At 38.7% G+C, this 24,491-nt stretch overlaps 1 protein-coding gene across 1 annotated transcript in view; it reads right to left on the bottom strand.

Annotated features, from left to right (window-relative positions):
- CACNA2D3 (calcium voltage-gated channel auxiliary subunit alpha2delta 3) overlaps nucleotides 1-24,491 on the bottom strand; it is a 710,484-nt gene that overhangs the window by 67,388 nt on the left and 618,605 nt on the right. Inside the window, exons 28-29 of the mRNA XM_075005060.1 lie at nucleotides 1,628-1,689; nucleotides 182-226 (exon numbers count right to left, since the gene is read on the bottom strand). Of these exons, the coding sequence (XP_074861161.1) occupies nucleotides 182-226; nucleotides 1,628-1,689 (107 nt within the window). The remainder of the gene's footprint in view (nucleotides 1-181; nucleotides 227-1,627; nucleotides 1,690-24,491) is intronic.

The following is a 24,491-nucleotide window of genomic DNA, read 5'->3' as shown; positions in this document are numbered from 1 at the left end:
GGAGACTTCCTTCCTGGTGACAGATGTTAAGATAAACAGTACATGGGTGGAATGGAATCCCTGATCAGCTTCTTACCATTTCCAAACTGATCTTATGACGTGCACTGCCTTACCTCAGATAAAGCTGACATACTAAAATTTAAATGGAGATCGAAGATGAGAAAGTCTATAAAATACTTACTTCATCATCACAGCTTATAGAACATCTTCCATCAAGAGATGCACACTGCAGGGGATATCAATAGAGTATTATATTTTATACCAATTTTTTTTTCTTTTTTACTCTGGTGTTTGCCCAAACTAACATTTAAAAATGATAAATTAGAATTTCATCAAGAACAGCAGTTTATTTAGAAAGCAGCACAACGGCAGGACAAGGTTACATTAATTTCCCAATCCTGTTTGGACAACATCTGCATCAAGGGGGTTAATTCATGCTGCGCTAATTTCATTTACTTGTTCCAGGTTTTGCTGCCACTTTCTAATGATACAGGGCCTTACATAGACAAGACTCTATTGGGACTTCAGTAGGACTATTGTGAGAGTCAGGATTGGAAGACTGAGCCCAAATTTCACAGAGTACTTTACAAATGATCATTCTCAGAAATGCTTCAATCTCAACATATTCTCAAATTGGTGATGAAATCTCATGATCCCTTTAAAAGTGGAAGAGGCTATGTTGTTAAATAAATACACATTTTATACACAGTGTATTGTTTATAAAAAAGCAAACTAGCCAAAAATGATTCACTGAATACAGTTACTCTCTAGATCATTACTTTAGGTCACAAAGGTAGAGGGCAGATATACCAGTGGTGGGCAATAAGTATCCTGTAGGCTAGATGTGGTTCACCAAGGTAAGCCCCTGGCGGGTTCCTGAAGCCTTTATTTACCTGTGCAGGTAAATATTGGGTCTGGAGGCTCACCAGGGCTAACCCTGGTGAACTACTGCCCACATTAGAGATATATCTTAAACCCTAAAAGGGGTCACAATTGTGCCATCCCAAGAGAGAGCAAAAAACAAATTGTGATTAAGTCTCACAATTTGGTCCTTGTTTCCCCATTCCTCCAACAGGGATTCAATTTTTGCCAGCCCTTTACCTGACTTCTCCCCCTGCACCAGCTGTGGTAGTTGGTGCATTATAGAGACAAGGGACTCTCATTCCCTTTCTAGATGCTGTGGAATGAGAGCAGCAGCCCACTGACGGCTGCTCTTCTCACTGAACTGTAACCCATATTACAGACAGGTGGTACGAGGGAGCGAGGGAGCCTTACTCCCATCTTACTTCTGTGCATGGGAATGGCAAGACAGGTAACTGATATTTTTGTGTCCCTATTTTTTCCATTTAAAGTATCCTTGGGACAACAGTTCATGGGTCTGTAGGTTATACTTTGAACCATAATGTTTGGGAGGCTCTCCATTCGTGCATGTTATCAGCCTCACGGAAACCCTTCCTGAGTTAAAAAGTAAATCAAAAGAATAGCTTATAGACCTTCACAGGAAATCTTAGAACTGCCTTGGCTAAATATATCTAAAATACAATATCTAGGGTACAAGCATATCACCTGTACAATGAAAGAGATGCTATGGTCTCATAGCAATAAAAAGTAACTAACTGGAACTTACCTGTCTGCTGGCAGTCCAAAACTTCCGCTGGAAAAATTCAAGTTTCATCTGTATACCTACAGCTGGCGTAAATTATAAATAAAAATCAAAGTATCAATATATTTTGCATGGTAATTTTAGACTATTCACAGGGGAAAGTGCTGGTGAAACCTACTTGGAAAAAATACCACAGTGGTTAAATTTCAGGTGTCTTTGTGGTCAGATATTAAACAATATTACTCTTTTACTTAAAGCATCAAGCTACTGAGGGCGCAGCCTACTAGGAATGCACTAATCATGACTTATTAAAATTGCATGCCCTTTACAGTTAAAATAAAAACTGAAAACTGAGCACCAGAGCAGTGGCAATTCTTTTTTTCCAGATTGGTGCCATAACTCAATAATCCAGCTCCGTTGTGGGCTGGAAAAAGCATGCCTATTCACTAGTGGCAGGCCAGGAGAACAGACAAAATTTAACCGCTGTGGATTCTACACTACAACAGAACCCTGCTGTGGACTAAAGTCTTAAGAGTTTCAAAGTAGGTGAAAGGTAGCAGAAAGGCCATCTACAGATATTTGACCTACAAATGAATATTTGTGCCCATTTTGTGAAAGGAAGCACAAGATAGAGTAGAAGGAATGAGGTAAAACAAGTGTGTCTAATTTAAAATATCTTTTGGTTAGCAGGTTTCAAGACTCCTGATTAGGTTACCCAATGGTAACATGCCAGGAACAATTTAAGAAATGGTTTACTAAAACATTTATAATTACAAGCTTATATGCTTTGGGAAAGAAATCTCCACTTGAAATGAGTTAAGAGTTTTTAAAAAATGGTAGAATTGCATGACACACAGACTCTGAGATTCCGTATGTTGCACACCTGTTTCAGCTGCACACATTGGCCATTACAGGGATGTAGATCTGCGCTGCAATTTGGCCCCTTCTGCTTCTGCTCCATCTGCCAACACTCGTTGTAGAGGAGGTGTTCTTCCCTATAGCTGCTTTATGCTAGTCTGGCTGATGTACTGGGGGCCAATCCAAGAAAGAACTGTGATCTCACTGAACATGCTCCATCCTCAAATCCAGTATAAAATTTCCCTCGACGGATCTTCCTGCAGGTCCCCTGAAGGGGCTGCAGTTCTTGGAGCCTTCATGGCCAGGCAAGGATTCCCACAACTTCACAGTTATGCATTATTGGAAATGCAACAAAATCAAATTTGTTCTGGAAGTTCTAAGGAAACTTCATTCATTCATTCTTTTGCTAGGATCTGTGGTATGGACTGCTTTTAATCATACTTCCATTCTTCCATAATACCTAATTCAGACTGACAATTGGTATTTGTTTTAACAAATACACTGATAATGAAATCATGAGCACATTTCATACTGTATTAACAAATATAAAAATGGATGTGATTTGAAATGCAAAATATACTGCTACAGCGAGATGAAAAATTAACAACAGAGAAATATTTCCTTATTGTACTAGTGTAGAAAAAGTTTTGTGCATGCTTGGCTCCATACTCAATGGTGCCTTCAGGGAAAGGAGCACCCCTATAATGCCCCATTAGACATAAAACTGCATCTTTAGGTGCTTAAATACCTTTGAAAACTTGTCCTTGAATCCTTTATATGTAGTAGTAAATTTTAAAGCCTATAGTTATTAAGAAATACCTTTCATCAAAGGATCTCAAAGCACTTCACAAAAATTGCTAAATATTTTAATTCTTATAATATTGATGGGAAAAATGAGACAAGATGAATGAGAGAATTCACACAGTCAGTGTAAGAATTCACAACAGAACACAGCTCCACTGACTCTCAGATGCTTGCTTTAACCATTAGATAACATTGCGACTTTTCTTAAAAGAATACAGAGTTAAATATAAAGTAACTTGGGGCTCAAATATTTGATTCTGAATGGCTAAAGGGCTGCTTCTAAAATATTTTATTCAATAATATCTGATTGTTATTAAGGCTTAAAAAATATGACCACAAATATCCTGTACATGTTTCATTGCTCTTGAAAAGCACGGGGAGTATATATTTCCTCATATAAAGCCTGAAAAAATGCTTTACTATTACCTCAGGAGTTGAAAAGAAAATTATTATTCCATTCACTAGCATTGTTAATTCTTCAGAACATGGAGTTCAGACAAATAGTTGTAATTTGAAATGTAGGAAACATTTGTAAGTGCCATTCATTTTACTTTACATACAGGTGACTGTTCAAAGCACTGCATGCCAGAAAAAATGCATGCTACAGAGTTACTCACTCAAAATGCATATAAAACACTATGTAGACTTCTTAATGACATCACAAAAACCAGCATATAAACAATAAAAAGGATAGGATTAAAATGTCATATTAGGATATACTCTCTTCAAAGAAAACTCCTGTTGCTGCTTTCACCATAAAGTGTTAATGGCAGTTTTCTTCTCCCTTCTTGTCTTTCAGCATAGAAATGTGTCATGTAGCACTTTGTTATTTAAAAACAAATATAAGAAGGATTACAAAGATTACATTAGGGGAATACTTCACAAGGGAAATAGGTAATCTGTTAGACCTGATATTTAAATCTTTGCCACTTTCAACATCCTACGATCTCAACCAGTGCAGACTAAAATATGTTACATTTCTTTTTTTACTTTCTTAAATAATATGGTACCTTGGAGATTAATTTTGCAGCTCTACTAAATGATCAGAACAGTATTTTTAAAAAGAGTAGAACACTGGTGCAGTCAGTAACCCCATCCGTATAGTCTTCACACAAGTGAAACTCCCTCTGCAAATCATGGTAGTTTTACATGAGTAAGAGCAGGCCCAGCATTCTGTCTGCTTTCCCCGTCCCCTCACAGTCTGTCCAAGAAAGCACTGAAATTCACAGAACTGACATCAATAAAAACAAACTGCAGCTGCATTCCTTCTCTCATCTTCATAAAGCAAGCATGTTCTGAATTTTGAAGAAACTAGCCCCAGAATTTTAATAGTCTTTATATTCAAACATTGCATTGTACAGTTCACTCAAATGTGCACATGAAATGTTTTATAGTTGAGCTATGTCACAATTATCTCATTATAGTTCCAAATACTCTCTCATGTGGTAAGCATTTTATACCAGGTATTAGAATATATTCGGTATAAATTTATTTTTGATTTAAGCAAAGTTATAGTCTGTATCCTTAACACCCAAAATACAAAAGTTTATTATGGAACTTGCACATTTGTAAAATGTTATCACAAAGCAACAATACTGTGAACCATCCAGAGGGGCAACTAGATGATTGAGTTGCTAAAGTCACTCAAAGATGATAAAATCATTGCAGAGAAACTAAATAATTTTTTTGTTTTGGTATTCACAGCCGAGGATGTTAGGGAGATTCCCAAACATGAGCCATTCTTTTATGTTACAAATCTGAGGAACTATCTGAGATTGAAATGTCATTAGAGGAATTTTTGACGCAAAGGGTGTGTCTACATGGGCACAGATCTTCAAAATAGCCATGCTAATGGCCAAAGATTACTAATGGGGCGCTGAGTTGAATATTCAGCGCCTCATTAGCATTAGGATGCTTCCAGCCGCAGATCTTTGAAAGCACTGCTTTCGAAAGCATGCAGCTTGGTGCGGCTACATGGGGGTCCTTTTCAAAAGGACCCCACACCTTTCGAAATCCCCTTATCCCGCTCACTGATCGGAATAAGGGGATTTCGAAAGGCGTGGGTCCTTACGAAAAGGACGCCCGTGTAGTTGCACCAAGCCGTGCGCTTTTGAAAGCGGTGTTTTCGAAGCACTGTGGCCAGAAGAGTCCTAATGCTAATGAGGCGCTGAATATTCAATTCCGCGCCTCATTAGTAATCTTCAAAATACAGCTATTTTGAAGATTTGTGCCTGTGTAGACACAGCCAAACTGATAAACTTAACAGTTAGACATCACTGGGGCTAGATGGCAGTCACCCAAGAATTCTGAAAGAACTCAAATGTGAAATTGTGGAACTATTAACTCTGGTTTGTAACCTAACTTTCAAATCATCTTCTGTACCTAATGACTGGAAAATAAGCTAATGTGATGCCAATATTCAAGAATGGCTCTAGAAGTGAGCCTGATAATTATAGACCAGTATCAGTATCAGACAAATTAGTTGAAACTATTGTAAAGAATAGAATTATCAGACACACAGATAAATGTAATTTGCTGGGGGGAAAGTCAACATGGTTTTTGTAAAGGGAAATCATGCCTTACTAATCTGCTACAGATCTTTGAGGGGGTCAAAAAACATATGCACAATGGAGATCCAGTGGACATAACATACTTAGATTTCCAGAAAGCCTTTGGCAAGTTTCTTCACCAAAGACTAACGCTATGTCTACACTACGATATAAATTTGATTTTATTAAAATCTATTTTGTAATGCTGGGTTTTATAAATTTGAATTGAGTATCCTTCCTTCCCCACAAAGTCCCAACAAATTCAAGTTAGTGCTGCCACACTAAATTGCCAAACATCAACTGTTGCAGCAGTGCATTGGGGGAACCTATTCCACAGTTCCCTCAGCCCGAGGGCACTCTGGATTTTTTCGCTGGTGCAGTATGGGAAAAAATACCCCGCAAGTGGTTGTGGGTATGTGATGTTATCTTCCCACATTGCATTGCCCTCATTCCCCTCCCGAGGAATGCAAATAGCCATTTTTTCAGCAAGAGACTTCCCCCTGACAACAGCCAGACTTCTGAAAACTTTTGCCATGTGGGGCAGGGGGAAGACTTCCCCTCCCCCCAGCAACAGCTAGTTCCTGAAATCTTAAATTCACAGTTTTCCTGTTACTTTACTTTCTGCAATCCTGGAGAGCATTGGAGATGCAACTGTCCAGAGTGGACAACTGGGGGGCATTGTGGGATACATGTGGGACTCCTCTGGAAGCCTATAAAACCAATTTAAATGGAAGCTGTTTCCACAGTACTATTAATTTGAATGCTTACATTCAAACTTCCTGTTAAACCCACTCAGGCTGTCAGAATAAGAATATCAGCCGTAGTGCACCCTAAATTTGAAACTAAGATATTTGATGCGTGAACAGTCATAATTTAAAATTGAGCTAAGTGCCTTAGATTCAAACTTATGCTGTAGTGTTGACATAGCCTCAGAAAGTAAGTTGGCAAGGGATGAGAGGGAAGGTCCTCTCATGGATTAATAACTGATTAAAAGACAGAGGAAAGGAGTAGGAATAAATGGCATTTTTCAGAACAGAGCAAGGTAACTAGCTGTGTTCCCCACAGGTCCATATTGGGACCAGTCCTATTCAGTATATTTATAAATTATATGGAGAAAGGGATAAACAGTGAGGTGGCAAAATTTGCTGATGATCCTAAACTGCTCAAGATAACTAAGAACAATACAATCTCGGAAGAGCTTAAAAAGGATCTCACAAAGCTAGATGTTTTGGCAATAAAATGGCAAATCAATTTTAACATATTGATAAATGCAAAGTAATGCACATTGGAAAAAATAATAACTGTACATACAAAACGATGGGGACTAATTTAGCCATAACCACTCAACAGAGAGATCTTGGAGTCACTGTGTATAGTTCTCTGAAAACATCCACTCAATGTGCTGCAGCAAACAAAACAAAACAAAACAAAACAAAACAAACAAAAACAATAAACCCCAGCATTTTAGGAATCACTTAAAAAGGAATGGAGAATAAGATAAAGAATATCTTATTGCCTTCATATAAATCCACAACATGCACACATCTTAAATAGTGCATACATACATAGGTGTGGTTGCCTCATCTCAAAAAAGATATACAGGCTATGTCTACACTAGCACCTCTCTTTCAAAAGGCGGATGCTAATGAGACATTTTGGGATATGCTAACAAGGCACTGCAATGAATATGCAGCACCTCATCAGCATAACAGAGGCTGCAGCACTTTGAAAGTGCTGCTTTTGATCACATGTGGCTCATCTACATGGGGTCCTTTTCGAAAGGACCCTGTACACTTCAAAATTACCTTATTGCTACAACCAAATAGGAATGGGTATCATATGAAGAGATATTAAAAAGTCCGGGGCTTTTCAGCTTAAACAAGAGACTAAGGGCAGATATGACAGAGGGTTATAAAATCATGATGGGTGTGGAAAAGTGAATAAGGAAAAGTTATTTACTTGCTCCCATAAGAACTAGGCATCACCAAATGAAATTAATAGGTAGCAGTTTTAGAACAAACAAAAGGAAGTTTTTCTTCACACAGCATACAATCAGCCTGTGGAACTCCTTGCCAGAAGATATTGTGAAGGCCATGACTTTTTCAGGGTTTGAAAAGACTAGATAAATTCGTGGAGTTAGGTCTATCAATGGCTAATAGCCAGGAGAGGTGTCCCTAGCCTCTGTTTGTCAGAGGCTGACAATGGATGACAGGAGAGGGGTCACAAGAAGATTTCCTGCTCTGTTCACTTCCTTTGGGGCATCTGGCATTGGATACTGGGCTAGACGGCCTGTTGGTCTGACCAAGCATGGCCATTCTTATAAAAAGGAATCTGCTGCTGTGAGTTTCCTCCTTATAAGAATCTCTTCAAACTTACTGAAAAAACTGTTGTCGGGTCAGATCAATGTTTTCAAATAATATGCAGCTCAGGATACATCATTGTGCCAGCTGTGGCTACAGCACAGAATAGTTGAATAACAGGAGAGATAAGCCTGAGTCCTGCTTTTCCTTCTGTATTAACTACACAATCAAAAGACAGCTGGAATTAAAGAAGCCACATTGGGTAGAACTCCCTCTTGGGTTCATCACACTCCTCTCTAAACTTTGAGCACTACAACCTTCTTGAGAAAAGTCAAGTACAGAATTTGTTAGCAAGTTGTTTTTGGCTACGAATTCTTAGCAGCCCAACCGAGCATTGCAGTGTAGCCCCAATACACCACAAATAGGCTGGAAAAGAGAAGAATTCTGAAAGATCAGTGTCATGTTGATGACATTATGTGATGTCATCCTGTTACAATATTGTGTTAATGTGATATTGCTGTGTAATGATGCAAACAGAGGTATCAGGAGAGCATGTGATTACTTTGCAACTCTCTCCAGTTCTGTTCAGCGATGAAATGGACCTCCAGCTGTTTGTTGAAGCCTAAACAACTACTACTTCATCTGAGGAAGTGGATATTACCGGAAAGTTCATGACCTAACACATTTGTTAGTCTCTAATGTATTACAGGACTGCTTGTTATTTGCAAAGCTACAGACTAACATGGCTACCACTGTTATTTCTCTATATGATTCCTTTGGCAGAAAACAGCATGAGAAGAGACTAATGGTATCATCAGTTACAATAACAAGTGAAGTTAAAAGTGAAAGGGTAGTTTGAAACTTAAGGCATGTCCATTATGTGAATATTTGCATGAGACCAGTGCAAATCCCTAGAGGTATTATGCTGTGCTGGTGTAGCACAGGGCTTGCAATAGTGTAGTTAACTCTAATTTATGCCAGTTGAGCAAATATGTATTACTAGTTTGCACAGATCTATATTATGCATCACTTCACAATGCTTCCTAATGTACAGAGGACCATGGGGGGGCCCAATTAATCATTGCTCAGCATCTTATGTATTTATTTACCCAAGTGGTAATTATTTAGTACTAAGTTCACCTGGTAGCATTTTACATTTAGGTTGCATAAAGTGGATGACTCATCAAATCAAACCCTGATCCCCAGTGTCCCTGGAAAAAGTGGGTCTTTGCTCACGAAAATTTATGTTCAAATATATCTCAGTCTATAAGATGCCACGAGACATCACTTTGTTTCCACAAATATAAAGTCTCACTTTCAGCACAGCAATACTGTATTGAACTTTAATAATCCAAGTATTTGATACCATATGAAGCAAGAATTCTCAATCTACTACCAAATTAACAAAGCAAGGCCAACAAATAGCCTTCAAAAGCAATTAAGAATAGGCAAGATTAACTTCATGGAGAGATTTTTTTTTCTTTGACAAAGCTGCACATATTTCTCAGTGCAGAAGTGATGAAACAACAAATGGTAGGGGCCTACAATTAAAAACTCAGTTTCAAGAAAGCAGTTAGTATTCTGCCTTTTCAAGTGTGTATCATAATCTAGTCAGTCATTATAAAGCACAAATATGAGAACATAAGGGCTAATGTGCCAGTTTAAAAGATCAAAATGTAAAATGCTAGATGTAATTAATCACTCAGGACTCAATTAGGGCAATGCACTCAAAATACTTAGTTACTTGTGCTTCACAATGCAATTACATGCAAAAGTTTGCTTCACGTCATTTGCCAATGGATTAACTTGAGTGTGTATATCTGCCAGCAAAGGTACATTATATTTAAATAACAGAAGGATTATGGGGACCATTAGGGGACTAATTTTACTGAAAGGTGAAGGTGGATAGTTTATAATATATATACTTATATCATCACCCCAAATGTCTTTTTCACTTGTATTGGAATTCCACACTGCTTTTAAGTTTCAAAAATTAGATTTGGGTAACCAAGTAGCACGTGTGTAAAATCAGGATGGCTTATGATGTCTAATAGGTATTTTACAGAATGGTTTGGTAGATAAGGTACTGAGTTGACACTTCAGAACTTGGTTCAATTCCTGTTTCAGTCACAACCTTCATGTGTGACCATGGACAAGTCAGTTCTGCTGCCGTGCGCCTCAACCTCCTGTATGAGGATAATGCCTCCTACTTCACTGGATAAAATACATTATTTACGGGGAAGCATTCAAACTGATAATATGTTGAGAAGATAAAACACATGACTGATGGGGAAGTGTTCAAATACTACAGTGATGGGGGACATATGTGTATCTAGAAAGACAGAGAAAACAAACACCCCCTAAGAATGGACCAGCATTTCTCACAATATATAGGAAAAACCTATATGGACATAATGATGAGCAAACACAAAAAGCAGATTGTTGGCCAGACTGGGAAACTGTTGTTCCCTAATCCCTTCATCAGCAAATAACTTGTTCTCTATAGACTGGTGTATAGTGAAATTACAGGAGTACACACACTGAAAAATATAGGGACAACCTCCTCCTCTAAAACAAGTGAAGGCAGCTAGACTGGGTAGTTCTAAGAGAGGAGAACAGTCGCATCCTAACGTCTTCTACGAGCCAGGCTGAGTGTAGGCTTTTTGAGGAGGAGCATGGCACAAAAGTGGCAAAGGCAAAAATCATTTGGTGGGAGATCCAAATTGGAGTTATTGGTAATTTGAAGTTAAAACTGTTCTGACTCCTACAAAGCCTCCTTGTTAGTTCTAACGTGAAGCTGTGAGGGGAGGCATTCAATGGGGGAAGAAGCAGGGAGTGTCCACAAAACATCATGAAAGAGCCAATCATTCACATGAAGCCTCTGGAACCAGTACAGAGGGAAGCAAAGTTCCACACAACAGCCTGGGTTCAACAAATGCAGAGGTCCATGTCTTTTGCCCTGCTTCTGACTCTTCTCTCCTGAAGAGGCCATTAGAAGAGGAATGCTGTGGAATATCTGGGGACCTACTTTCCCTACTTCCCTGAGACCTATAACTTGTAATCTTTTCATACCTCATACATTTTATTTAACAAATAACTTTTATAACAGCCTGAGGAGTAGTTTGTTATCTGAAGATGCTGGAACTAGGTTGCTGCCATGTCCCCAGCTTAAAGTGGTTTCCATAACATACTGGTTGGTCCAACAGGTCTCTGCACTTTCACTATAAAAATGGTTCCAGCACCCTGGCCTAATCTGGAGTTTAGAAGAGTCACAGAATTTAGGGTAGCTTTATGATGATGTTCAGGCCCTCATATCTCTTCCTCTGCTAAAAATTACTTTAAATGTAATTCAAACTACAGATTGAACAATTGGGGACCTTGGGGACCTTACCAGTGCTGGATGAGAGAATTTGCCAGACCACAGGAGGTCAATATTGTCTTCCACTGCTTACTGGGTTCTTAGAAGACATTTGGGGGTAACTTATAGCTCCATAACAGCACAGAACACTGAGTGCCAGCAGTAGTGGCTGTAAGCAAACTTTAAGGGAACAAGAAACTTGGCAACACTCACGATAAGTGGTCATCCAGCTAACTAAAATCATGCTGGATTATGGATGTTGACAGATGAGAGGTTCAACCTGAACTCCAATGTCAAAAATATTGGGAGTCATACCTTAACCATATCTTAGTTTTTCACCCTCCTTTCCTGTTCCTGGAAGCCTACCCATCATTCTTACCATGCTCTTGTTTTTGATGTAATCCTTTCTCGTGATTTATCTTTCCTGTCTTGACTACTCCGATTCTCTCTATTACAATCCTCCTAATTTACTAGAGTGTAAATGTGCACTGTTTCAGATTATAATTCTGCTACTGTTTCTGCAAATAAGGACATATCACCTCACTCCACAGGCTATTACATGAGCTATGTCAGATTAGGTTCAAAGATTAGTTATGGAACAAATAGCCATGAAGACTAGACAGCCTTCTCACAGCGATATTTTCTGAGGCATATTTTGAAGCAGTATGCACTGTAACTGCCTACAGTATTGACTGCATTGCAGATTAAAGAAGTGCTTCCATCTCCAGAGCTGAAATTCTGCACTTTACAAGTGCTGAATTCATCCCAAAACTAGTACTTTGACATATACTGTAATGAGGATTTACAAAGGATTGTACACCCAAAAGTCTTTGCATTCAACAAAAAGCATATACTTTAGTCACATAACTATATAATGTAAAAATGTTCTAGTGTCTTCTACTGGAGTGTCTATTTCCTCAGATAAAGTAACTTTTTCATCATCAAAAGTGTTAAAAATTGTGAGTTAGCACTGATATACTATTAATTTTAAATGCATAGTTACTGAATTATAAAAAAATAAAGAAATACAGTCAATGATTGCACCAAACTATTCACTCCTTTCCTGTGTGAAATACTTGTATGCACCTTTCCTAGAATATAGTGCAATACCTTTCCCTGTGAGAATAAAAAAACCTGTCATTTATGCATTTGGGCAGGTGTTGCCTGAGGTACAGGTAAACAATATCTTCCAAAAAGGGCTATTTTTGGTATTCATTACAATTTTTAAATACCTTTTCTGATGGCTTCTCCAATATGGAGGATTTTAAAGGCAGCGTTTTAATTACAAATTCCAGCTCTGTCACTATTCCACTGGAGAGGTCAAAATTAAACAGGCTAAGTTAATAGCGAAAGAAGGAGTTGAAGAAGGGAAAGGAGCTCTTTGTCTGCAAAACACTGTTGTATTGGCTGCATCTCTCATTACAATGAGAAACTCCCAGAAATATTTGATATAAAATATAAAAAATATATTTATATAAAAATGTAAAGTGTTTTTATATTCGGTCCTTTGCCATGTTCAGAGTTTAAGGAATATTACAAATCATTGCTTCAGTGTACTGATGTATGCCAGATCTAAACCAAGCAGGGAAAGTACCTAAACAATACAGCATCATGCTATTGTTTAAAAGGTGTTTCACATTTATTCCTATTTGCTTCTTCCAGTTAAACAGGGTAATATTCACCAGTTTGCTTATGGTCTCTTTCTTGGTCAAATGAAAGTAAGTTCAGCTCTACTTATTCATAATTGGTGAGACATTAATGATGTGGTGCAGGTCCCAAATTTTTTTTTTTATAAAAGGAAAGCACATATCACACATGTACATATACTCATGTTTCTGTATGTATATCTATGTCTAGGTCATATCTAAACAATGAAACAATATTGCATCCATGTTCCTTCTCAAACATATTCACACACATTCCTCATGCCTCAACCTAAGCTATGGAATCACTTTCAGTGCTTATTTTATCTATATCTATTTTTAATCTGTAAGCAAAAATAAAAATATAAACTTTTTTATAAATATAAAATTACCACATGCATACAAACATATTGAAATAATTTCTGGTTAAAATATTTTGGAGCTCTCAACGGCATTATAAATTGTTCATCATTATTACTGCTATCTTGATTTTATTGTTAGAGGCACAAATATTTGGCAAAGCTGCTCACACATGTGAGGCTGCAAACATAACGAATGAGCCATCACAGCTTGGTACGGTACTCAAGCAGAGTTTGCTCAAGATCAGGAGGTCACAAGACATATCCCTGGGTGGAGGTATGGAGATGGCAGGTATAAAGGAGTTAATGCTCTTGAGTTGTAATAGTGGAGAGCTGAAACTCTGTACAATATGATTAGTGAACCTTCAATCTGATGCCCCTTCTTCCAGAAGATTTTTGGAATTTGTGGTGTGGTCAGTTATTCTGGCTGGGGGATGCAAAGATAGAAGGGACTCAGTGCCAATTGCATCTCCTAGGGGCCTAAGGAAAGCAGAAAGGAGGGAATGCATGGGAGGCGGCAGAGAAATGGGAACAGAATGATCATCCTTGGAGAACTAAGTTCACTGTAACTCAAACCACAGGGGAAGATGAAAGGGCTTGGTCTGCAGCCAAGCTGAATTGTAGAGCTCAGTCTGTGATCATCATCACAAACCAGATCCCCTGACACACATCTTACTTCTGGACAGCTAATGAAGCAGCAGCAGGAAGAACAGGAAAAGGAAATCTATTAAGTGAATACATGAAAACATGTAAATGCTGTAGATTGAAACACTGTATTTCTAGAAGGCTTCAGCAAGGTGCTTGGAAGAAAACAGGTAAATGTAAATTACCATATTCATAGTGATGCTGTATTTCAAAAGTTTACAAGGTAACAGTTGATATCCTGCCAATATTTTAACAAAAGAAATCCTACAAAAATGTTCTCCTCTCCTCTGTGATAAGCTGTGTGTATGAGGGGTGAGTCTCTAGGGATATACTTGGAAATCCATTTGTTTTTTTTTTCTATTTCAACATAAATACTCTCCCATAACTAGGGAAGAAGATAACTACTTAACAAACTTATTGCATTGGAATGATACACAGCTTATTCCCTAAAAACATTATGGATGTATTAATACTACAAGGCAGAAGTTTTATTTCTGTGTAGCATGAAGGTGGGAGAGAGAACGTGATGAAAGTATGGCCTGGTCTGCACCAGGGATCAAAGCTGATCTCAGATATGCAATTCTAGCTACACCATTAGAATAGGTAGAATCAATGTATCAGGATTGACTTTGTTCCCTGATGTAGACTGGGGCTCTTCGGCTCAAACCAACATCCCTTACTCCACACAACAGCATGAAGTATGAGGGTTGACAGTCAAGCCCAGAGAGATCGATTTTTACTGCATCTTCATGCATGTGGCAAAATCAATCTCTGGAAGATAGATCATAGAAGGATCAGCCCCACCCACCCCCCATAAGGATAGACATACCTTATGTCTGGTTTCTGCAGAATGCTTCTGTAGATCTTTAGAAAATACCTAAACACCTAAAGCAATCTGGTCCATTTAACAGGCAAAAAGGTGTCCTATGGTAGTATCCCAGAGAGGGGGCAAACTCGATCTGCATCAAGAAAACTGTTCGGGTGGCAAAATTTTTACAAGAAATTTTTATGAGCCTTTGGGAGCATTCCCTCCAGTACATCCCTAGAAGGCAGCTGTTTTGAAGGATATATCTTCACTCTGATGATAGTGGAAATATGTAAAGATGGAAACTTGGCTGTACTAAAAATAAAAGAAAATTTTCTTTTAATACTTCTCTAACCATTTTACAGTTTTACCGAGTTTGCTCATTCACTTTTTGGCACTACAAGAATAATACATTTATAAATCTTAAGGAAGGCACCATAAAATGTAATGTACTTAAAAAATTCCATTAGTTTTATTTGTTACAATTAAGGTTTTAATCTTACTAGTTGTTAGTGTGGCTGAGCTGGTATTCCTTTCACCTCTGGGCCAAAAGGTTGTGGTTTGTGGTTTCAAGTTCCTAATTTGTGAAACGCAAGAGGCTTAGAGTTCCAATGAGCAGCCAAAAGTTGTGATCCTTATCTGAACTCCAGAGTCTGTGACTGACTACACTCCCTCAAGAGACTCTACCACAGTTAGTCTCAACTGAAATACAGCATGAAGGATTCTTGTAAATTTCCTTCCTCTAGTTCCCGTTCTGGCAATCAACTGGGTTGAAAATCACTGACCTACACATTTCATAATTTCAAGAAACATTGATTACAGAAATGGGTGCAAAAATGGTTCTTATTTCCAAGTACGTTGATCCATTCCCTTGGTCAAGTTTTAATGCTAGAACTTTGTCTCATGCCCAGTGCTGACCCAATAGTGCAGTGCTGGGCAGATCCTGCCCAAGTCAAAAGCCTTGGTCAAGTCGATGAAGGCTATGTAGAGTGGCTTTCTCTGCTCCCTGCACTTATCCTGCAGCTGCCTTAGGGAGAAGGCCATATCAACGGTAGACCTCTCTGTGCGGAATCCGCACTGCGATTCGGGGTACACCCTCTCAGCAATCTTCTGGAGTCTGCCAAGGATGACGTGAGCGAACAGTTTACCAGTGACGCTTAGGAGGGAGATTCCACGGTAGTTGTTGCAGTCGCTTCTGTCTCCTTTGTTCTTATACAACGTTACAATGTTAGCATCACGCATATCCTGTGGAACCTCACCCTCTTTCCAGCACAGGCACAGTAGCTCATGCAGGGGTTCCAAGAGTGTGTCCGCGGCACATTTGATTACCTCTGGTGGTATACCATCCTGACCAGGGGCCTTTCCAGCTGCAATGCTGTCGATGGCTGTCTTCAGTTCGTCCACAGTCGGCTCTTGGTCCAGTTCGTCCATTACTGGTAGGAGCTCAACGGCATCGAGGGCTGCGTCAACCACAACATTCTCGCATGAGTACAGCTTGGAGTAGTGCTCAACCCAGTGCTCCATCTGTTTGGCTTTGTCAGCGATGACTTCACCAGATTTGGATTTCAGAGGTGCCATCTTGTTCTGGGTGGGTCCTAATACCTTCTTCATACCCTCGTACAATGGTCTGTTCAAACTGCTCCACAAGATAGGCTGTCCTCCACGGTTACTCAAGATGATCCAGTCGTTCCACGAAAACATGAGAGGAACCATCCAATATGACAGCGCATTATCGGATGCTTTCAGAATCAGGAGCAGCGTCAAACAAGGATGCGTGCTTGCTCCGACATTGTTTGGGATCTTCTTCGCACTCCTCCTGAAGCGTGCCTTTGGATCTTCAACAGAGGGCATCTTGCTGCACACAAGATCCGATGGGAAACTGTTTAACCTTGCAAGGCTGAAAGCTAAGTCTAAGGTGAGAGAAGTCCTCATCAGAGACATGCTGTTCGCAGACGATGCTGCTGTAGTGTCTCACACAGAAGACCAGCTTCAAAAACTGCTGGATCGGTTCTCCAAAGCGTGCAAGGACTTTGGGCTTACCATCAGCCTAAAGAAGACGAACATACTCGGTCAGCATGTTGCTGAATCCCCATCAATCAGCACTGATAACTATACGTTAGAGGTTGTCCACGAGTTCGTTTACCTAGGGTCCACCATCACTGACACCCTGTCGTTGGACACTGAGCTAAATAGGAGGATCGGAAAAGTGGCCACAACTCTGTCTACACTCAGCAAGAGAGTGTGGAATAACAACAAGCTGTACACTCACACCAAAATGCAAGTCTACAGAGCCTGCATCCTCAGCACCCTCCTTTATGGCAGTGAGACTTGGACCCTGTATGCCCGCCAGGAAAACAGGCTGAACGTCTTCCACTTGAGCTGCCTCAGGCGCATCCTTGGAATATCATGGAAGGACAGAGTGACCAACACTGCCGTCCTCGAGCAAGCTGGAATCCCAACCATGCACACCCTCCTCAGGCAGCGTCGACTCCGCTGGCTTGGCCATGTCCACAGGATGAACGATGGAAGGATTCCAAAAGACATCCTGTATGGTGAGCTAGCCTCTGGCAAAAGACCTCCCGGACGCCCCCAGTTGTGTTACAAAGATGTCTGCAAGAGAGACCTCAGAGAGGTAGACATCGAGCTGGACAACTGGGAAGATCTAGCAGATGACCGCAGCAGATGGAGGCAGGGGTTACAAAAGGGCCTTCAAGAAGGGCGAGTTGAAGATCAGACAGCTAGCAGAGGAGAAGCGAGCGCACAGAAAGCACAATAAGGACTTGCCAGACACCCACTACATCTGCAAGAGATGCAGCAAGGACTGTCACTCTCATGTGGGTCTTTATAGTCACAACAGACGCTGTAAATGAAGTCCTCAATTGAAACTTTAAAGGGCGCGATCCATAGTCTATGCAGACTGAAGTATGCCTACTACTATGGGCAGATCCTGCACTGTTAGCGATGGTATTCTTTTGATGCTGCTGAAAAAAAGATATTTCTTTTCCTGGTGACTAACACTTACAGATTCCATTCCAGTCTTAAAATAATAAGAAATTAGCCATGACCTGTGCTAAGTTTTGTGGAACCCTACATGAAATAACTTGTGGGTCTATATTCAGTTTTAGTACACACATGACAAGGTCCCTCCCCATCCCCCAACTTTTCCCTACCTAATGAATACAACCTCACACCCTCCCAACCTTGCTGCTTCCTTCATTCCTACCTGCAACTTCCCTCTGGTTCAATGACCTCATCCCTCTCATCTATTTGTGTGATACATCCATATATTGGGAAGCAAGGAAGTGGGGCAAAAGAGCAGTGTTCTAATCAAGAAATAGGCGAGAACAGTTAGGGAATTCAATTTCTGCAGCACTCTGATGCTTCCAGAGTTATAATGGACCACAGATAGGTGGTAATATTGCACCTAGAACAATGGGTAAATGGATCTAATGCCAGGTCCTTGGAAGCATGGGGCCCTATTTGTCCAACAGGTCTAAGACCAACACTCAGAAAATCCAGGCTTAAATTATTTTATTCATCAGCCACTGAAAACAACATTCAGAAGTGTATGTCTGCTCTGTTACTGAACAGGTAATAGTTGCCATGTTCCTCTACACTCTACATTTGCCTACATTACTATCTCACTATATGGTAAATTGCTTCAGGTTACCATTAATATAAACGGTACTATATTAAGTCAAGCTCTTTTCCATTTTATATTTATAAGAATCAGATTACGTGAGCAGGCTAACTCTTTAGTAGTACCTATGTCTCTGACAAATGCTTTTGATGTTAAACAGCTATCTGCTCTAATAATCAAGAATGGCTTAGTCTTTTTTTTTAAATCATTAATTAGTTTAAGTATGTTGTGGTAATCACAAATTTAGGAGCTCTTTTAGAAGTGTGTATGCGCAAAACAGCTTGTGCATCCCTTGATGATTTTGCAGGTATTTATATGTTTCTATGCATGCAACTCTGATTAGCCTGATCACTTGAAGAATTTTGCATAGGAAATTCTGGAGCAAAAAGGTGTACGTACACTTAAAAAAAAAAATCTGTGTCTTAATTTTTGTACCTCAACTATTTTTAGTAGGAGAGAACAAACATAAAGGACATGGATGGTAAAATGGCATATATTGTAAAAGCAGATTTACCTCAGTGTTATCCACTCCTTATTTTATGCAGGGCTTTTTTTAGTTTGTGGAGGAAAACAGAGCAATGTGTTTGTTCAATGTAAGCATAAGGTATTTATTACTTTGGCTTAGAGCCAGCTATCCTGAAGTACCCTGAAGTGTAGGTTTAGGCCATGTCGAAACAAGAAATTATTAAACAAACACTGGATCTTCCTCTACTGAAATGCAGGGATTTTTCTTTTTCATTATATTTCATCTACATAAAAGAAAAGGGGGGATTCCCTTTAAAAAAAGATCTGTAGTTTGTGCGTTTATTGCTTCTTGTTAAATTAATTATAGGCATGCCTGGCGAGAACTTATTAAAAAGTACTTCAAAGATGGATTAATATTAATTATACATCCTGTGTTTCCATATTTTAAATTGTTTAGCTTCAGGTCATGAGAACACTTTTCCATTAATGTTTTGAAACCTAATAAGGAAGGGCAAAAATTAAACTTGTGGCCAAATGCTGTATCTGGATGCTCAAGCAGTCTGTATTGATATCACTGGGATCTGCATATATATTTGAGAAAATAATTTAATCCTTGACCACCCCTCTAACACCAAATGAGTCAGTTAGAGAGTCAGTCTGGATAGGTAGCAAGTACCTTACAGACTGGGTACTTGGGATGGAGAAACATCCATAATTTTGGTTCTTCTATCTTGCATTATTTCATCTTCCAGTCGGACTGCTATTCAAATATATAGCTGAGCAAAAACAACAGATTTTTTTCAGTCCACTGGCTGAACCAGTAAAAAGGGATTTTGTTTTGGAAAACAATAACTATTATTTTTCCCCAAAACCAATTTTCCATTTAATTTTCAACTTTTATTTTTATTAATGAAACTAAAGTAAGTTTTAACTTGAAAAGTTGATTTGAATATAAAATTAATTTAAAATGTCAGAATGAGACATTTTGATTTCTTTCTGAATTTTGGAGCAGTTCTTAACTGATACAATTTGATATGAATTTGCAAAATATTTCACTTGACCCCATCTAAATTTGTCAACAAAGAATTTGCAGACAAATATTTCAACCAATGATACTCAAATATTGTCTGTCTGTCTGTCTTTCGGTATCCTTTCAGGTTCTTATGCAGTAAAGGCACAATTTTGTTCTATGATTTGTGTTATTACTTTATCTAAATGATAACAATTTTATAACTACTTTAAAAGTGGTCACTACAGAATAAAAGCAATAGTACCAATAAGAGGAATGATATTTAACAAATACAATTGTTTAACATGTTCAAAGTCCTCCGTAAACATTAACTAATTAATCCTCATTACTACATGTGAGGGACAGGAAGCACTATGGATGAGGACCAAAAATTCACTTAAGCATTAAGAAAACCCAACATGATCAATTGGCAGTTGGTAGGGAATATAAGAATCAAGAGGAGGAACCACCCACAGCTTAAGGGTGCTCCAGAGGTAAATATCCCATACCAACAACATTTTCAAAAATGCCTAAGTGATTTGGGAGCTTAAGTCCCTTGTAAATAATTATGTTGGCACTTAGGGAGAAGCCTGAATGCTACTGACTCTCAATAAGATTTAGGTTTCCTAAAACTGGATATTTTAGAAAACATTTAGGTCCCTAAAGATGAAGACAGATTCTTAGTGGGATTTGCAAACCAAGTAGGCATCTAACCTATCCTGAAATTGATGGGATTTAGATAATTAAGACCCAGATTGTTAAAGGTATTTAGGCATTGCTGCACTTTGGCTGTGTCTACACTAGCTCCCAACTTCGAAGGGTGCATGGTAAGTAGGGTGTTGGGAGATTACTAATGAAGTGCTGCGGTGCATATGCAGCATTTCATTAAGCTAATTCTCCCCCGTGGCAACTTCAAAGAAGCAAACTTTGAAGTGCTGGCTTGCATGTAGCTGCGGCTAACCCGCCAGTACTTCAAAGTCCTTTTACTCCTCAAAATTTTCATTAGTAATCTCCTGACACCCTACTTACCATGCTCCTTTCAAAGTTGGGAGCTAGTGCAGACTCAGTCTTGGTGTTGCAATGCCTGAGCCAGGAGCCTAATTCTTATTTTCAACAGGATGCAGGCATTTAGGAGCCAAAATCCCTATGAACACCTGGGCTCTGAGCTTTCCCACTAGGTGCCGATCTGCATTTGGCCCTCCACAATTGTGCATTATTTTTGATATAGTATCTTTAAGCATAATAATGAATAATACTTTGCTTTCCTGGGTTCCTTTCAAAACACAGATGTCACAGTGATTTATCAATTAAAGCTCACAACACATCTGAGAGGTAGGTATATTTTTCCCCTAATAACTGGAGCTTATTAGCACAAGAAAAAATAATTTGGAATGAATCTGTAACCACTGAACACAAGTTTCCTTCTGTTTCATTAAAAACAAAATAAATATAATAAAACAAGCACATTAAAGATACAATAAAGTATTAACTGACTTCAGGAAAACATTCTTAGGGATTTATTTTATACTCTGGTCTTAAATCAATTTTATAATACAAAATTGGTAGAATGAGAGTTGATGGAAAAATAGGAGGACTGCATACAAAATTCTTTTGTTGAGCCAACAAGTAGTTAGAAAATGGTGTCTATAAGGAGCTCTGCTTCGAAGACATCTGACTTCTGCATATGTAAGGGTACTCTTATAAGGGTGCTGACTTCATAGCTGAGATTCTTTTTCATTTAATTCACTCATATTAGATTATGGTACTGATTATGATCATATCCACAGTATTTTAACAGAGTTTCCATAAGAACACAATATGCCCCTGTTTTTTATCTTTTTAGACAAGGCTATGCCTGTTTAAGAAGTTGAACTATTTTGATGAGGACAACATGTTTTGTTTAAGTTACATTAACTGAGGCCAATATTTCCTAATTGCATTACCAGGAGAAACATTCACAGAAGTTCTTTTTTGTGGAAAACCTTCCATAGTCCAGAGTTCGAGTCATTTTAGTCACTGAAGAACAGGAAACATCAGCATTGCCACTTCTTATCAAACTTAAAACATGTTAACTGTTCTTAAATCCATCAAATTTAATCCTTTATTAAATGATAAAATTAGCCTTGTTTTCTAGATTTCATATGTAAGAAAGCTATCCCATGGCATCTGGATTTCTGAGAAATTTCTACCAGAAAATGTGTGTATGACACCAGGGTGGTCTGATGGCTAAAACAGCACAGGGCACCAGGAGACATGATTTTCATTCTTGGCTCTTCCCTTTACCTATGTAACTTTGAGCATGTCTCTGCCTAATCACTGTCTCAGTTTCACAAAGGGGAAACTATTTGACTTGCTTCGCAAAGGGTTTTCAATGTATGAAGAAAGTATCAAAGAAGGTCAAACATTATTAATAATATATTACCAACTACATTAGGACCCAATATTGGACCACTTATTCAACCTCCTGTCAACTGGACAACTTGAATAAGCAAGCACTACCCATCTGAGGAAAATATGGCAGGAGCCAAGCCTTTAAAATGCAAGACACAGCTAGGATGATCCCTTCAGATTTCAACAGAAGCAAGCCTTCAGAAAATACAGAGACAATTTTCTTTTAAAACACTTAAATGATTAAAAATAAGAATTTCAACAAAGGAAATGCTCATCAATTTTTAATTTATACAAGTTACTAGAAGTAGTCTATAGAAAGACTTGTTTAAATACAGAACTTTAAAAAAATTGCAGAGTGGGGACTTTACAGACTCTAGCAGATGTTCCCCCATTGGCATACAAAGTATAGCTAAAAGAATTATATATCTGCAAATGTGAAACTTTGGTGGAAGCTTAATAAAAATCAGCAAGGAGTAGTTTAACAACATCAGTATTGTGGCAGTAACTTGAGTGCTGTGAGCTGTGTTTTAATATACTGAAGTATACTGTAACTCAGGGAAGCAGGCTGCATTCGTTTAAAGACACAGCCTCTATTCACAATTACTTTTTTTCAAAAGAGCTTGTCTAAAAACAGTGATAAAACACAAGATATATTTGAATGTCCCCATCAGGATGCCTTAAAGATAGCTGTCATTTTGATGTACCCAGTATGTTTAATGTAATTTAATATTTCACAAAACAGTATTTTCTTTTTGATCCTCTTTACAAAGAAAATATTTTGTATTAATTGTGAAGAGGAAAAATGGCTTTCAGTCCATATTCAAAATAAAGAAAACTGAATGTGATAATCACATTGCAGAACAGAGTCAAACAACAAAAATACAGAAGACCTGAGCAACCCCCGTCCCCTTCATTCCCCCAAAATTACAGAATCTACTGCCCTCAACAAAGAATTCATATCTAGGGTCAGCTGCATGGTCTTATTTATTAGGAGGCACTGGAGAACTGAGAAAGATAAGAGAATGTAGCAATATGCTGCCATTTTATTAAGTTTAACATTAAAGATCTAGGAGGCTGATCACTCTTTTACAAATTCTACGATAGTAACTAAGTCTAGCCTCATGCTATGCAATTAAGGAATAAGAGGCCAGTTCGTCAAACCCCAGTACTGAATTAATGATTCAGCTCACTGAGGAATCTTTATTAAGAGCACTGTGATAATTGGTGGGTTTTTTTAAAGCTGGTTTCCTAGAGCCATGGTTTTTTTGTTTTTGTTTTTTTTTCCATGAGAATCTCAGCTTTCATTAAATGTGGGGTACGGGGGAGGGAAAGTAAGCTCTCATGACTGCAGGGAAAAGCTTGAAAATGTGAACCCTAAAGCCTCAAAACACAAAAGTGGCATCTCTCTTTCTCTCTCTTTGTATATATAGTATTTTTAATCCAGTCATGAGTTCTGGTGCCTGTTTCACGGTTTTTAATTCGTGGGCTTGCCATTACTGGGTGTAGTTCAGTCTGAGAAGATCTTCCTTACTATGCAGTCTGATAATGTTCACCTCACCTGGCTAGGGCTCATATCTGGAGATACGCATGAAGTTTGCCCCCAAATCTCTTATTGGCATTGGATACTGGTCACAAATAGTGACCATATTTATTTACTGGTATTTATTACCTGCCTCACTATGTGTGTGTGTGTTTGCTATCCCTTACTGTTATGATCAGTCATTTCGGATACAGTGGTGAATGTGTGTGTGTATGATGAAGGGAACCACCAGGCACCACCTTGCCAATGTTAAGAAAAAGGGCAAAATTTCTTCCTAATCCCCAATGTGAACTGGTTGCTGAAACAAGCTCAGACACTGAAGTTTGACAACTGTACTGTCTGTAGGGCATGACAAGTTTCAGAAGCAAAAATGTCTGTTGCATGCCCAGGAATGGTTAACCACAGAGGATTTGAGTGTGTGGAAATATCAACTTCCTCTCTCTTCAACTAAACAGTGGGTACCTTGGGGAGACTGGGACATAGCTACACCTTGTCCCTGCTTACAGGATTCAGATATGTGTT

This window comes from Carettochelys insculpta, chromosome 11 (assembly GCF_033958435.1).
Source record: "Carettochelys insculpta isolate YL-2023 chromosome 11, ASM3395843v1, whole genome shotgun sequence".
Lineage (NCBI taxonomy): Eukaryota > Metazoa > Chordata > Testudines > Carettochelyidae > Carettochelys > Carettochelys insculpta.
This window is presented reverse-complemented; position numbering and strand designations above follow the sequence as displayed.